The following is a 15,380-nucleotide window of genomic DNA, read 5'->3' on the forward strand; positions in this document are numbered from 1 at the left end:
GAACCCATTATCCTCCAGTGCCACCATATTCCAGAACTGAGAAGAATTAAACATCAAGCTACCAGGAACCCATTATCCTCCAGTGCCACCATATTCCAGAACTGAGAATAATTAAACGTCAAGCTACCAGGAACCCATTATCCTCCAGTGCCACCATATTCCAGAACTGAGAAGAATTAAACGTCAAGCTACCTGGAACCCATTATCCTCCAGTGCCACCATATTCCAGAACTGCAACTTACCTGGAGAGTCCAGAAGTACAAGGTGTCAAGTGCTCAGAGACATGGCCAAGGTCAAAAAGGCTGAAACACGACCACCACTGGATAAGATTCACAAGTTGAAGCGTCAAGATTGGTCAAAGAAACACCTGAAGACAGATTTTTCAAAGGTTTTATGGACAGATGAAATGAGAGTGACTCTTCATGGTCCAGATGGATGGGACCGTGGCTGGATCAGTAATGGACACAGGGCACCACTTCGAGTCAGGCGCTAGCAAGGTGGAGGAGGGGTACTGGTATAGGCTGCTATCATTAAGGATGAGGTAGTTGGTCCTTTTCGGGTTGAAGATGGACTGAAACTCAACTCCCAATCCTACTGCCAGTTTCTGGAAGATACTTTCTTCAAGCAGTGGTACAGGAAGAAGTCCTCAGCATTCAATAAGGCCATGATCTTTATGCAGGACAATGCTCAATAAAATGGATCCAAGTACTCCACTGCTTGGCTAGCCAGCAAGGACCTCAAAGATGCCCGAATAATGACCTGTCCCTCTTCCTCACCTGACTTAAATCCTATTGAGAATTTGTGGGCCCTTCTCAAACTTGAGATTTAGAGCGAGGGAAGACAATACACCTATTTGAACAGCATTTAGGAGGCTGTGGTTTCTGCTTCAGCGAAAGTTGATAGTGAACAGATCAATAAACTGACAGACCCCATGGATGGAAGGCTCATGGCAGTTATTGAAAAGAAGGGTGGCTGTATTGGCCCAAAATGTTATTTAACTGTCATTTTGTGTTACTTATTTGTTACTTACTCTAAAAATTGAGAATAAACAAGTGAGTTGGGAGAAATTATTTCTGTAATGTAGTTGCCTAATAATTCTGCACACTAATAGTTGCCTAATAATTGTGCTCACTTATATATTCTGGGACGGCAGCATAGCCTAGTGGTTAGAGCGTTGGACTAGTAAAAAAAGGTTGCAAGATCAAATCCCTGAGCTGACAAGGTACAGAATCTGTCGTTCTACCCCTGAACAAAGCAGTTTACCCACTGTTCCTAGGCTGTCATTGAAAAAAATCATTTGTTCTCAACTGACTTGCCTAGTAAAATAAATGAAAAAGACAAAACTCACTTTTCATTCAGTTTTGAGGTTCAATAACATTTTGTTTTGGATTGCATTGTGTTTGTTCAACAATAAAAATGAATCCTGATCAATACAATTTGCCTAATAATTGTGCACGCTCCACTATAATTGAGAATTTCAATAAGCATTTCTCTACGGCTGGCCATGCTTTCCACTTGGCTACCGTACCCAGGTCAACTGCCCGGCACCCTCCACAGCAACCCGACAAAGCCCCCACCATTTCTCCTTTACCCAAATCCAGATAGCTGATGTTCTGAAAGACCTGCAAAATCTGGACCCCTACAAATCAGCCGGGCTAGACAATCTGGACCCTCTCTTTCTAAAATGATCTGCCGAAATTGTTGCAACCCCTATTACTAGCCTGTTCAACCTCTCTTTCGTATCGTCTGAGATTCCCAAAGATTGGAAAGCTGCCGCGGTCATCCCCCTCTTCAAAGGGGGTGACACTCTAGACCCAAACTGCTACAGACCTATATCTATCCTACCCTGTCTTTCTAAGGTCTTTGAAAGCCAAGTCAACAAACAGATTACTGACCATTTCGAATCCCACCATACTTTCTCCGCTATGCAATCTGGTTTCAGAGCTGGTCATGGGTGCACCTCAGCCATGCTCAAGGTTCTAAACGACATCATAACCGCCATCGATAAGAGACATTACTGTGCAGCCGTATTCATCGACCTGGCCAAGGATTTCGACTCTGTCAATCACAACATTCTTATTGGCAGATTCGACAGCCTTGGTTTCTCAAATGATTGCCTCGCCTGGTTTATCAACTACTTCTCTGATAGAGTTCAGTGTGTCAAATCGGAGGGACTATTGTCCGGACCTCTGACAGTCTCTATGGGTGTGCCACAGGGTTCAATTCTCGGGCCGACTCTCTTTTCTGTATACATCAATGATGTTGCTCTTGCTGCTGGTGATTCTCTGATCCACCTCTACGCAGACGACACCATTCTGTATACTTCTGTCCCCTCCTTGGACACTGTGTTAACTGACCTCCAGACGAGCTTCAATGCCATTACAACTCTCCTTTTGTGGCCTCCAACTGCTCTTAAACGCAAGTAAAACTAAATGCATGCTATTCAATCGATCACTGCCCGCACCTGCTCGCCCGTCCAGCATCACTACTCTGGACAGCTCTGACTTAGAATACGTGGACAACTACAAATACGCGGGTGTCTGGTTAGACTGTAAACTCTCCTTCCAGACTCACATTAAGCATCTCCAATCCAAAATTAAATCTAGAATCGGCTTCCTATATCGCAACAAAGCATCCTTCACTCATGCTGCCAAACGTAAAACTGACCATCCTACTGATCCTCGACTTCGGTGATGTCATCTATAAAATACCCTCCAACACTCTACTCAACAAACTGGATGCAGTCTATCACAGTGCCATCCATTTTGTCACCAAAGCCCCATACACTACCCACCATTGCGACCTGTACGCTCTCGTTGTTTGGCCCTCGCTTCATACTCGTCACCAAATCCACTGGCTACAGGTTATCTACAAGCCCCGCCTTATCTCAGCTCACTGGTCACCATAGCAGCACCCACTCGTAGCACGCGCTCCAGCAGGTACAGTGGGGCAAAAAAGTATTTAGTCAGCAAACAATTGTGCAAGTTCTCCCACTTAAAAAGATGAGAGAGGCCTGTAATTTTCATCATAGGTACACTACAACTATGACAGACAAAATGAGGGAAAAAATCCAGAAAATCACATTGTAGGATTTTTTATGAATTTATTTGCAAATTATGGTGGAAAATAAGTACTTGGTCAATAACAAAAGTTTATCTCAATACTTTCTTATATACCCTTTGTTGGCAATGACAGAGGTCAAACGTTTTCTGTAAGTCTTCACAAGGTTTTCACACACTGTTGCTGGTATTTTGGCCCATTCCTCCATGCAGATCTCCTCTAGAGCAGTGATGTTTTGGGGCTGTTGCTGGGCAACACAGACTTTCAACTCTCTCCAAAGATTTTCTATAGGGTTGAGATCTGGAGACTGGCTAGGCCACTCCAGGACCTTGAAATGCTTCTTACGAAGCCACTCCTTCGTTGACCGGGCGGTGTGTTTGGGATCATTGTCATGCTGAAAGACCCAGCCACGTTTCATCTTCAATGCCCTTGCTGATGGAAAGAGGTTTTCAATCAAAATCTCACGATACATGGCCCCATTCATTCTTTCCTTTACACGGATCAGTCGTCCTGGTCCCTTTGCAGAAAAACAGCCCCAAAGCATGATGTTTCCACCCCCATGCTTCACAGTAGGTATGGTGTTCTTTGAATGCAACTCAGCATTCTTTGTCCTCCAAACACAACGAGTTGAGTTTTTACCAAAAGTTTCTATTTTGGTTTCATCTGACCATATGACATTCTCCCAATCTTCTTCTGGATCATCCAAATAATCTCTAGCAAACTTCAGACGGGCCTGGACATGTACTGGCTTAAGCAGGGGGACACGTCTGGCACTGCAGGATTTGAGTCCCTGGCGGCGTAGTGTGTTACTGATGATAGGCTTTGTTACTTTGGTCCCAGCTCTCTGCAGGTCATTGACTAGGTCCCCCCGTGTGGTTCTGGGATTTTTGCTCACCGTTCTTGTGATCATTTTGACCCCACGGGGTGAGATCTTGCGTGGAGCCCCAGATCAAGGGAGATTATCAGTGGTCTTGTATGTCTTCCATTTCCTAATAATTGCTCCCACAGTTAATTTCTTCAAACTAAGCTGCTTACTTATTGCAGATTCAGTCTTCCCAGCCTGGTGCAGGTCTACAATTTTGTTTCTGGTGTCCTTTGACAGCTCTTTGGTCTTGGCCATAGTGGAGTTTGGAGTGTGACTGTTTGAGGTTGTGGACAGGTGTCTTTTATACTGATAACAAGTTCAAACAGGTGCCATTAATACAGGTAACGAGTGGAGGACAGAGGAGCCTCTTAAAGAAGAAGTTACAGGTCTGTGAGAGCCAGAAATCTTGCTTGTTTGTAGGTGACCAAATACTTATTTTCCACCATAATTTGCAAATAAATTCATTAAAAATCCTACAATGTGATTTTCTGGATTTTTTTCCTCATTTTGTCTGTCATAGTTTAAGTGTACCTATGATGAAAATTAAAGGCCTCTCTCATATTTTTAAGTGGGAGAACTTGCACAATTGGTGGCTGACTAAATACTTTTTGCTCCTTTGCACCCCAGTATCTCTACCTGCACATTCATCTTCTGCCGATCTACCATTCCAGTGTTTAATTGCTATATTGTAAATACATCACCACCATGGCCTATTTATTTCCTTAACTTACCTCATTTGCACTCACTGTATATAGACTTTTTGGTTTCTTTTGTTCTACTGTATTATTGACTGTATGTTTTGTTTATTCCATGTGTAACTCTGTGTTGTTGTATGTGTCGAATTGCTACGCTTTATCTTGGCCAGGTCGCAGTTGCAAATGAGAACTTGTTCTCAACTAGCCTACCTGGTTAAATAAAGGTGAAATAAAAAAATAAAATGTGTGTATTGTTACTGTTGTGCATTGTGCACTGTTGGAGCTAGGAACACAAGCACATGGGTATGCAACCAATAACATTTGATTTGATGGCAAAATGCAGTAACTACGCCAACAGTGAAACTGAGAAAAATGGCTTTACATTTTTGGGGTTAGCCAGACAAATATGTTGTAGGTAGACAAGTGATAATTCACTGATGTATGATCTTATTATAAAGTCATTTGTATGCATATAAACCATAACCACTGATTTAACCTATGGCCCCTAAAATGCAAATACTGCACCTTTGTATGACCTTAAACAACTATATGGGTAATACAAAGGCAAAGTGGAGTATCTACAATCTAAATGTGTTTTTTCAACTGTCTTGTTGTTTTTCTGTTTGACAGTTCTAACTATATTCCAACTATATTTAATGGCTTTATGTAGTTATGTTTTCATGTTTTTATGTTGTATTGTAGTAACCCTTAAGCATTTTTCACCATAAGGTAAGGACTATTTCATGATGAATGAATGTTTATACTTATACTACTTTGTGCAGTATTTACAATCTTAATATGTTTTCCCAATTTTCTTGTGTTTTTCTGTTTGACTTATTTATTTTTTTATCTTTATTTAACTAGGCAAATCAGTTAAGAACAAATTCTTATTAACAATGATGGCCTAACCCGGCCAAACACTAATCCAGACGACGCTGGGCCAATTGTACACCGCCCTATGGGATTCCCAATCACGGCCGGTTGTGATACAGCCTGGAATGGTAATTTATTCACTTAGAGGTCATAGGTCAAATCAGTAGTCATTGTTGATATGCATAAAAATGTACTTCATAATAAGATAATACATCAGTGCATTATCACTTATCTACCTACACCATATTTGGCTGGACAGCTAGTAAACTTTAAATACATTTTTCTCAGTTTCACTGTTTGTGTAGTTACTGCTTGTTGCCTTTGTATGGCAGAGCGGATAACGGATTACTTGGATTTTGAAGCTACTGCACATTTTACACTATATTTTCACTGAAACTGAGCATAATTGAACAAGGACACTTTATCACAAGATAAAACATATACTATAAAGCCTGATATCAGTCTGAAAAATGTAGTTACTGCGTTTTGCCTTTGTAGGGCAGAGTACTGGTCTTGTCTTTTTAGAAATCAGAAAGGGCACTTTGAATAGGGGATTTTAGAACCTCTATAAAGACCAGACCAGTACTTCCTGGAAAAGTGTGATATCAGCATCTTTCAGCGGCCTCATTCACTCAGATGTTTCCATCCTCACACAGACAGCTCCCACTTCCCTACCAGATCCAGAAAAGTGCTGAACCTGCTAATGTTTCAGAAACACTGGGCAATGCTTTCTTGGCGAACCATGTTAACTACCGACTCCATTTTATATTACTGAATAGGGAAAGCAGCCACTGTTTCCTTCAGTGCTACTCTCCTATCAGGTCATATCACAGGGCCAGGATTATGAGCTACTGTAATCATTTACAATGTGTAACATTCCCAGGAGTCAACTGCCAGGAATGAAAGTGATTCATTTAAGCGAGGATATCAGTGTGATAACAATGCCCCATTGATGCCTTGAAAATAGACCGTTGGTGAGTCAGAAGGTAGGTACCAGTGGTGTAAATGAACTAAGTAAAAAATACTTTGAAGTACTACTTAAGTAGTTTTATTTGGGTATCTATACTTTACTATTTATATTTTTTACAACTTTTACTCCACTACATTTCTAAAGAAAATATGTACTTTTTACTCACATACATTCTTCCTGACACCCAAAAGTACTAGTTCAACTTTGAATGCCTAGGCAGGACAGCAATATGGTCAGAAATACGCACCTATCAATATAACGTGTTGTCATCCCTACTGCCTCTGATCTCACTAAGCACAAATACTGCGTTTGTAAATGATATCTGAGTGTTGGAGTGTGCCCTGGATGTCCGTAAATAAAAATATCCTGCCATCTGGTTTGCTTAACATATGGAATTTGATGTATAGCATTTACTTTGACTTTTCACTCCTACTCAAGTATGACAATGGATGACTTTTTCCACCACTCTACTTAAGTACATTTAAAACCAGATACTTTTAGACTTTTACTCAGGTAGTATTTTACTGGGGCACCTTAACTTTTACTTGAGTCACTTTCTATTAAGGTATCTTTACTTTTACTTTTAAGTATGACAATTGAGTACTTTTTCCACCACTGGTAGGTGCGTGCATCGACAAACACAAGTCAAAGTGTAGCCGAACATCATAGTAATTTCGAAAAAGATGTGCAATTTTTGCTCCTTTCAAAACTGGTGGACCTAGTTGATTATTTAATTCTAGAATTTATTAAAAAAGTATCCGTTTTTAAAATGAATGAGAGTGCCTCTCCTTTGAAACAGTTACTAAGTCACACAGACCAAATGGATGCTGGGTAGCCATGTTAAGTACAGACTACAGAGGTCAGCCATGGTGTACCCTGGTTCATACCACAAGGCATTGTCTGCAGCGCAACCAAAGACCCAAATAAATCCATAAAAGCACACTCCTCCTCTCATAGTTGTACAGTCAGGATCCATGGGGAAAAAAGAGGGAGAAGTATACAAAACCTCTGGCTTCTTACACACCCAAAAGACATCAAAGCCGGCCATAGAGGGTGTGTTCTTGAAGAGTTAGAAAGGTCAGTCAGAGAGTAAATTGATGCTTCTGCTAACTATCATTATTCTGACAAGCAAAAGTTCACAAGGCTAGAGAGACAGTGATGGACAGCCAAATGAAATAAGGGGAAGAAAGAGGAACACCTTTCAAAAAAGACGTCATTCTAGTCCCTTTTTGAGTGCAATGTTCCATTATGGACACCTGCCTCTGTCTCTCACTCGCTTTAACACTTCAAAAGCTCCCTTTGTGCTGAGTACGGTCCATAACAGTGGCTGGCGGTTGGCCTCGGTCAGAGTGACAGAATAAAGTCAAATTTACAGAATGCAGTCCCAATCTGTCACCCGTGTGAAGCTGAATCAGTTTGGAGAAAGAAAAAAACACTAGTTTTCCCCAGTTTTCCTATTCCCACAGCCAACATGACCAGGGGTGTCAAAAGACCTCTTCAAAATGGAAGACCAGTTCAGTTCCTCTCCCCATATAAAGGAATCTACTTTGATTCACAAGCCAAGAGTAGAGCCAGGGTGACAACATAGGCACTTCACTGCTTTGCAACCGGACAGAGGTTGGAAATAAAAATACAAATATGGGGTCAGGATGATGAGACAGAAATATCTCTACAAGCTTGGGGGAATTGGCATACAGTGCCTTTAGAAAGTATTCACACCCCTTGACTTTTTTTTTTATAGAAACGCTGTTGGTTTACAACCTGAATTTTAAAATGTATAAAATTGGGACTTTTGGTCACTGGCCTACCCATAATACCCCATTATGTCAAAGTGGAATTATGTTAAGAAATGAAAAGCGGAAATGTCTCGATTAAATTATTCAACCCCTTTGAAAATATGCAAGCCTAAACAAGTTCAGGAGTAAAAATGTGCTTTGCAAACCACAAAATAAGTTGTATGGACTCACTCTATGTGCAATAATAGTGTTTAACATGATTTTTGAATGACTACCTCATCTCTGTACCCCACACATACAATTACAGTATGTATAAGAACCCTCAACCGAGCAGTGAATTTCAAAAACAGATTCAACCACAAAGACCAGAGAGGTTTCCCAATGCCTCGTAAAGAAGGGCACCTATTGGTAGATGGGTAAAAAGAAAAACATACATTGAATATCCCTTTGAGCATGGTGAAGTTATTAATTACACTTTGGAGGGTGTAGCCATACACCCAGTCACTACGACGATACAGGCGTCCTACCTAACTCAGTTGCCGGAGAGGAAGGAAACCGCTTAGGGATTTCACCATGAGGCCAATGGTGACTTTAAAACAGTTACAGAGTTTAATGGCTGTGATAGGAGAAAACTGAGAACTGATCAAAAACATTGTAATTACTCCACAATACTAGCCTAATCGACAGAGTGAAAAGAAGGAAGCCTATGGAGAATAGAAAAGTCCCAAAACATGTATCCTGTTTGCAACAAGGCACTAAAGTAGTACTGCAAAAAATATGGCAAAGCAATGAACTTTTAGTCCTGAATACAAAGTGTTATGTTTGGAGCAAATCCAATACAGCACATTACTGAGTACCACGCTCCATATTTTCTAGCCTAGTGGTGGCTGCATCATGTTATGGATATGCTTATAATTGTTAAGGACAGGGGAGATTTTCTGGATAAAAAATAAATGGAATGGAGTTAAGCACAGGCAAAAACCCAGAGGAAAACCTGGTTCAGTCTGCTTTCCACCAGACACTGGGAGATGAATTTACCTTTCAGCAGTACAATAACCTAATACACAAGGCTAAATCTACACTGGAGTTGCTTACCAATAAGACAGTACATGTTCCTGAGTGGCCAAGTTACAGTTTTGACTTAAATTTACTTGAAAATCTAAGGCAAGACCTGAAAAGTGTTGTCTAGCAATGATCAACAGCCAATTTGACAGAGCTGGAAGAATTTTGAAAATAATAATGGACAAATGTTGCACAATCCAGGTGTGGAAAGTTCTTAGAGACTTACCCAGAAAGACTGTAATCGCTGCCAAAGGTGCGTCTACAAAGTATTGACTCAGGGGTGTGAATATTCATGCAAATTATATTTCTGTATTTCATTTCCATACATTTGCAAAAATGGTCATTATGGGGTATTGTGTGTAGATGGGTGAGAAAAATTCAGGCTGTAACACAACCAAATGCGGAATAAGTCAAGGTGTATGAATACTTTCTGGAGGCACTGTAACACTGCCAGGTCATGCCTGTGGGACACACAGGGCAGAGAGAGAGGCTTGCATTTTCTAATGTATTATTTTTTCATCTGAACACAAAAGCCTGAGATCCTTGAGGAATTTCCGCCTCTCTGACAGACAAAGAGGACGGCTTGGTGCCCACTCTGAGAGCCATGTGGAGGAAAGCACAAAGCATCTGTTGATCAGAAGTGGCACAGTGTTTCCCCCTACTTGTTGTTTTCTCTCCCACACAGGTGGGGCCCTCAAGAAGAGATGCCCTTCTGATACCAAAATCCTTCATGGAAACCAATTGAGGCCAAATACTTTTCATTAGGAAGGCAATAGACATTGGTGTGTTGGCTAGGCCCACCCACCCCCTTCTATGATAGGGGGAACAATTCTGGTCAGGATTTATGGTCTCAGGTACAGTGACAATAGTGCCAGTATATGAGTCAGGGAGTAGTTGCTTACTCATTTGTCGCTCTCCGTAGCTGATGGCTTCGGCGAGGGGACTCCATCCCTGAGCGTTCTTCACCTTCACTGGTGCATTGTGGGCCAGCAGCAGATGAGCACACTCTGTGGAAAAAAGAGACAAGAGGAAACAGTCATTTACTTATTACAGAGAGAGACAGAGCTAGTGGGAGAGAGCACTGCCTTGTTGGTTAACTGACAATTTGTCAATGGTTAATCTGATTTGCGCTGCTACATGACCCAGTGTGGACCGACTAGAGGGGACAAGGGTCAAGCATGGAAAATACACTAAATTATTGACCTCCAAAATCTTTAACAACTGTGTTCTGTGTAACGGTTTCTTCATAGCCTGAAGCCTGAAACGAGCAAAGAATGACAAGTCAACAGTACACCATGTTTCCCACCAGCCCTCTGCTGTGATGTATTTCATTCAAACTCCACTGAGCTTTCCCATCAAACAGACAAAAGCGGCCCTGGAAGCTAATTTGATCTCCAACCTGACACCATGCCCATGTCGGAACAGGCTCTAATTTAGACTTTTAACTTCCCTTCTCCAGGGAAAGCTTCCAGAAATTGAATTTTGCAATAAAGTGAGACATTGTGTATATGCTTCACTTCAAATATAATTATCTTCAAATTCATATATTTACTGACAAAATGCAACATTTTGGTCACATAGACCTACGAAAAGGCCTCATAGGATTGTATCCCAATCCGACTATTTCATTCTGATTTTATAAAGGGGATGTACTGTCATACATTCCACTGTGAGGCTCTCTCTTTCTGTGTACCAGTTTTCATGTCGAATAATAAAGGAGACAAATGCTTTGTAGCAGTAGAGAATCATTCATCTAAACCTAAGAATAGTGGAGGGTCAGATAGGGAGTAAGAATGGGATGGAAATAGAAGGGTCGTTCCACGAAATGAGTCCGTTTTGAGTCCCTTTGGTATTTTAAGTAGAAATTGTGCACCAATATTGAATTTTAAAAGCCTGTATATTTAATGAAGTGCTATTTAATGTAGAGACCGCATTGACAATTCAATACATCATGTTTATATTAATAAAGACTTGGTAATGTGTCAGAATTCAGCATGTCCCTCTGTGCAGTCTTTGTAACTTCTTGGAAGAGTTTAACCCACTTAACCCCAAAGTTTCTCCAGGTTTTCACCATCCCTGTAAAGCCCTAGTTATTTTGTTGCTTCGACAAAGTCATTTCTGAAGATGGAAATAGATGCTCTACACATACAGAGACAAAGAGGTGCTGTTTTGCTCGCTCGGATGCTGTCTCCGGTGAGATACATTCAGCCTATTGCGAATTGAATGAAATTTATGAAACACTGAGAGACGAAAGATAAATTATTTCAAATGTTTAAAAAACATTTTTCCTGCTAAATTTTGGGGGGGAAGTCTGGCTTCCCTTGGCATCCATGAATACACGCCACCGGTGAAACTATTCATTTTTATTATAATGATCAAAATAAACATTGCACATCCAATAGTTAAATCATAGCATAAAAGCAGGTGAGTTGGTTCTACTCTTTTTGGCAATTTTCTGGTGTTTTGTGGTGGCAAATTGAGTGGGTCGAACAGAACACCTCATTCCTGTTACCCATAGATACACATGCTAGAAATGTTTTAACATTTTTGTGAAGCTTGCATTCCATTGCCCTTCCCTGTTGCATACAACAAAGGTCCACTCCCCCTATCACAAGGGGATTTATGGCTGATTTAAGATGAACTTGTCAACCCTGTTACAGTCAACCCTGCTACTTTATTTGGCACTTAAAGAGGAATAATTGCATATTTCGGAAATTTGTCTAAGTGCCCTAAACCTTCTTGACTTACTATTGGACGGTCTATCACAGTACGCACCTCTGTCACTCAGAGAGAGCTGGGGCAGAGCTAGAGCCCTCCCCTTATAGCTTTTGAGCAATATATTCAAATATTAGAACAAAAAACAGCAACACCACTTAGGAGATAAAGATTGCGAGTACAGTGTTTCTGATCAGATCGACAATGATCTTTTAATGTATTTGTGTGTCTACAATGTCATCTTTAGCACATTGGAAAGAGAGAAATGAAATAGGCCTCTACCAACATTCTGATGGTGCTTCTGACAATATAGTAAAAGGCGTGTTGTGTTGGGTGATGTGCTAAAGTCTGATGCATTTTGAAAACTTCCTAGTGTGTTGTGTTTATGAGGAGTTCCCTCGTGTGTGTGTTGTCGCATGAGCAGTAAGCCTGTGGGCTGCTGTTTCCTCCGTGTTTGGCACAAAATTGTGACATTTATCACATAAAATGCATATGCCATATCTCACAACCGATTGGGCTTCCAGAATTTAGTATGATCGCTGTGACAACATTTGCATTATTCCACAAAGTTCTACCTAGCGTTGCAGTAACATAACCTTGTGACATAGCAGGCTCTAGCTCTGCCTCCACTCTCCCTGAGTGAGAGAGGTGCGCACTGTGACAGACAGTCCAACAATGAGTCAAAGAGGTTTAGGCACATAGACAAATTTCCGGAATTTATTCCCCTTTAATAGGCACTTACTATAATCCATTCTTTATTTAAGCTCTTAAAATGGGAAAACATGTTTTTTTATTAAGTAGAACGTGTTCGTCGTGAAAAATGTTATAATTAAGTGAATGTTTTTTTTTTTACCAAGTTGAACTACCCTAAAGGGACTCATTTTGTGGGATGACCCAGAACTGTTCCGTTAAACCACATGACCTCATGCATTCATACAGGCTTAGAGCATTAAAGCTAGGATCCCTTCCGATGAGCCATACACAAACAACCATCCCACTGGGCACAGACGTCAGTTCAGCGTCTAGTTTTGATTTGCATTTGCTTGGGTTTACAACTAATGAATTCAACGTGAAATCAACAACAAAAAATCTCTCCTTGTCATTGTATTTAGGTTCAACGTTAGGCGGAATAAAGACAAGATCCCTTACATGAATGACTTTTTGCAAATCCAGTCAGTTTTCCATGTTGATTCAACATCGTCACATAGATTTTTTGGCATTGAAATAACATGGAAACAATGTTGATTCAACCAGTTTTTGCCCAGCGGGATGAAGTCTGTAGGAAATTAGATTTTTGATCTCTGGCTTGACCAGAACATATCCTAGGCCAGGACATAAACAGACATCAATTAATGTGTACTCTGATGGGACGATACAACAGCCCAAACCCCCAGGCCTTGCCTATATTTATACAGGAAGCAGCACAGCAGCATGTGAATAACATAAGTTCTCTACTTCCTGGGTTGGGCAACTTGTCAACAACAATAGAGAGAGAAAATGGAGCCCGTTGTTCCGACTGTCAATATAGCAGTGATACCTCTAATTAAAATGGTGGCTTCTATGCAACTATGTTTTTTTGGCTAATGTCATTTATAGCATCAAACAAGCAGGTCAAATGCGGAAATTGTCAACAATCCGCTGAATGGAAAATATATAGGCCAGGTGTTTCATGGGCAGGAACTGGGACTTCCATCACTCCTTGTTTGGCAACCTGCTACAATGGATTGAAGAAAGGTCACATGGATGCTCTTCTGTGTGGAACAATAATATCCTGGGCACGTGTGTCAACCAGACAAACCTGTTACTCAACTAATTGAACCCAAGTTTAATCTCTTTCAATCAACTCTGCCTTCTGCCTTGTTACTCTGCCAAACGTCACAGAAAATGCCCAAGACATTCCTCCCTTAGTCATGAGAATGAGAAATTCTCCTCCTCGGCACACCCGTCAAACACACCGTTTGTATTTCTGGAGGTTGAGTCTTCCACACAATTTTTATATATATTTTTTATTTAAATGTAACCTTTTTTTTTTAACTAGGCAAGTCAGTTAAGAACAAATTCTTATTTACAATGACGGCCTACCCCGGCCAAACCCAGACGATGACAATGAGAAGGCAGGGGAAAAAAACACTGTGCATGAGAAAATCGTATTGATGCACTCACAGCGAATGCCTCTGATTTACAGTTAATTGCCAAAGTAAAGGAAACGGCAACATAAAGTGTCTTAATAGGATGTTGAGCCACGACCCAGAACAAATTAAATGGGCCTTGTCATAGATTCTACAAGTGTCTGGAATTCTACTGGGGGGATGCGACACCATTCTTCCACAATACATTCCACAATTTGGTGTTTTGTTGATGGTGGTGGAAAACACCGTCTCAGGCACCACTCCAGAATCTCCCATATAAGTGTTCAATTGGGTTGAGATCTGGTGATGGCCATGGTATATGGTTCACATTGTTTTCATGCTCATCAAACCATTCAGGGATCACTCATGCTCTGTGGATGGAGGCATTATCATCCTATCCTTGCCACTCCTTGTCATTGCCAACATTCTATAAATAATGAGATCGAGGAAAACAGAGGGGTTGATCCTAATTCGATAACCCTCACAACGTATCCTCCAATCACAACAATTATCCAAATATTGGAACTCTATAACTTTTTTTCTCCCCACAGAACAGTTGGTATCTGGTTGCTAAGCACACATTAAGCACACGTTTTTTGTTTTTCCCGACAAAACCAGTCAGTCAAAAGATGCTAGCTGACATCTAAATTAGTGGTGCACGACTCCAGGATTTTTGGAGTAGACTCCGACTCCTGTGGTTGGAGTTGCTAGCTCGCTCTTTCTTTGCTGTGAAAGATGTGAGCGTTTGTGTTCTCAAAGTAGACTACAGCAACTAGTCTCCTCCATTGCAAAAATACTGAATCTTAGGAGAAGGTTGACACCCAGAAATGGTAATTGAAGGGCAAGGAGTCGCGGAATCGAATATTTTGAAGTAGACTCCCCACCACTAGTCTACATTCTCAAACAAAATACATACTGCAATTCCAACCACAAAACCTCTTTGCTTTGATTTTAAGTCTCAAAATACAATAGCTTGCCTAGCTAATAGCTAAATGTTTGTTTTTGAGGCTCCACATGTTGTAATGAAAAATATTAATGCTATTTTCAACAACCATTGAGCAACTCCACTGTAAATCCAGCTGCATATTAATCATTGAGATTGCCGAAAGGCCAGTCTCTTTGGCAATGACATAGAGTGGCAAGGAGTGGAATGTTAGCCAAAAAGACTGGTACCCAGACTAGAGAAATTCAAACCCCTGCTAGATCAAGATCCCTGTTCCCTAAATTGTTTGGTGCATCAAAAATAAAAAGAGATGGACGCCTCGCTTCGCGTTC

General features: G+C 40.9%; 1 protein-coding gene across 3 annotated transcripts in view; it reads right to left on the reverse strand.

The window, feature by feature from the left end:
* LOC115108209 (ankyrin repeat domain-containing protein 13C-like) overlaps positions 1–15,380 on the reverse strand; it is an 87,114-nt gene that overhangs the window by 27,189 nt on the left and 44,545 nt on the right. For all 3 annotated transcript variants that reach the window (XM_065008978.1, XM_029632278.2, XM_029632279.2), the window contains one exon: positions 10,164–10,268. In XM_065008978.1, coding sequence (XP_064865050.1) covers positions 10,164–10,268 — 105 coding nt within the window. The remainder of the gene's footprint in view (positions 1–10,163; positions 10,269–15,380) is intronic.

This window comes from Oncorhynchus nerka, linkage group LG24 (assembly GCF_034236695.1).
Source record: "Oncorhynchus nerka isolate Pitt River linkage group LG24, Oner_Uvic_2.0, whole genome shotgun sequence".
In the NCBI taxonomy this organism is placed as follows: Eukaryota; Metazoa; Chordata; class Actinopteri; order Salmoniformes; family Salmonidae; genus Oncorhynchus; species Oncorhynchus nerka.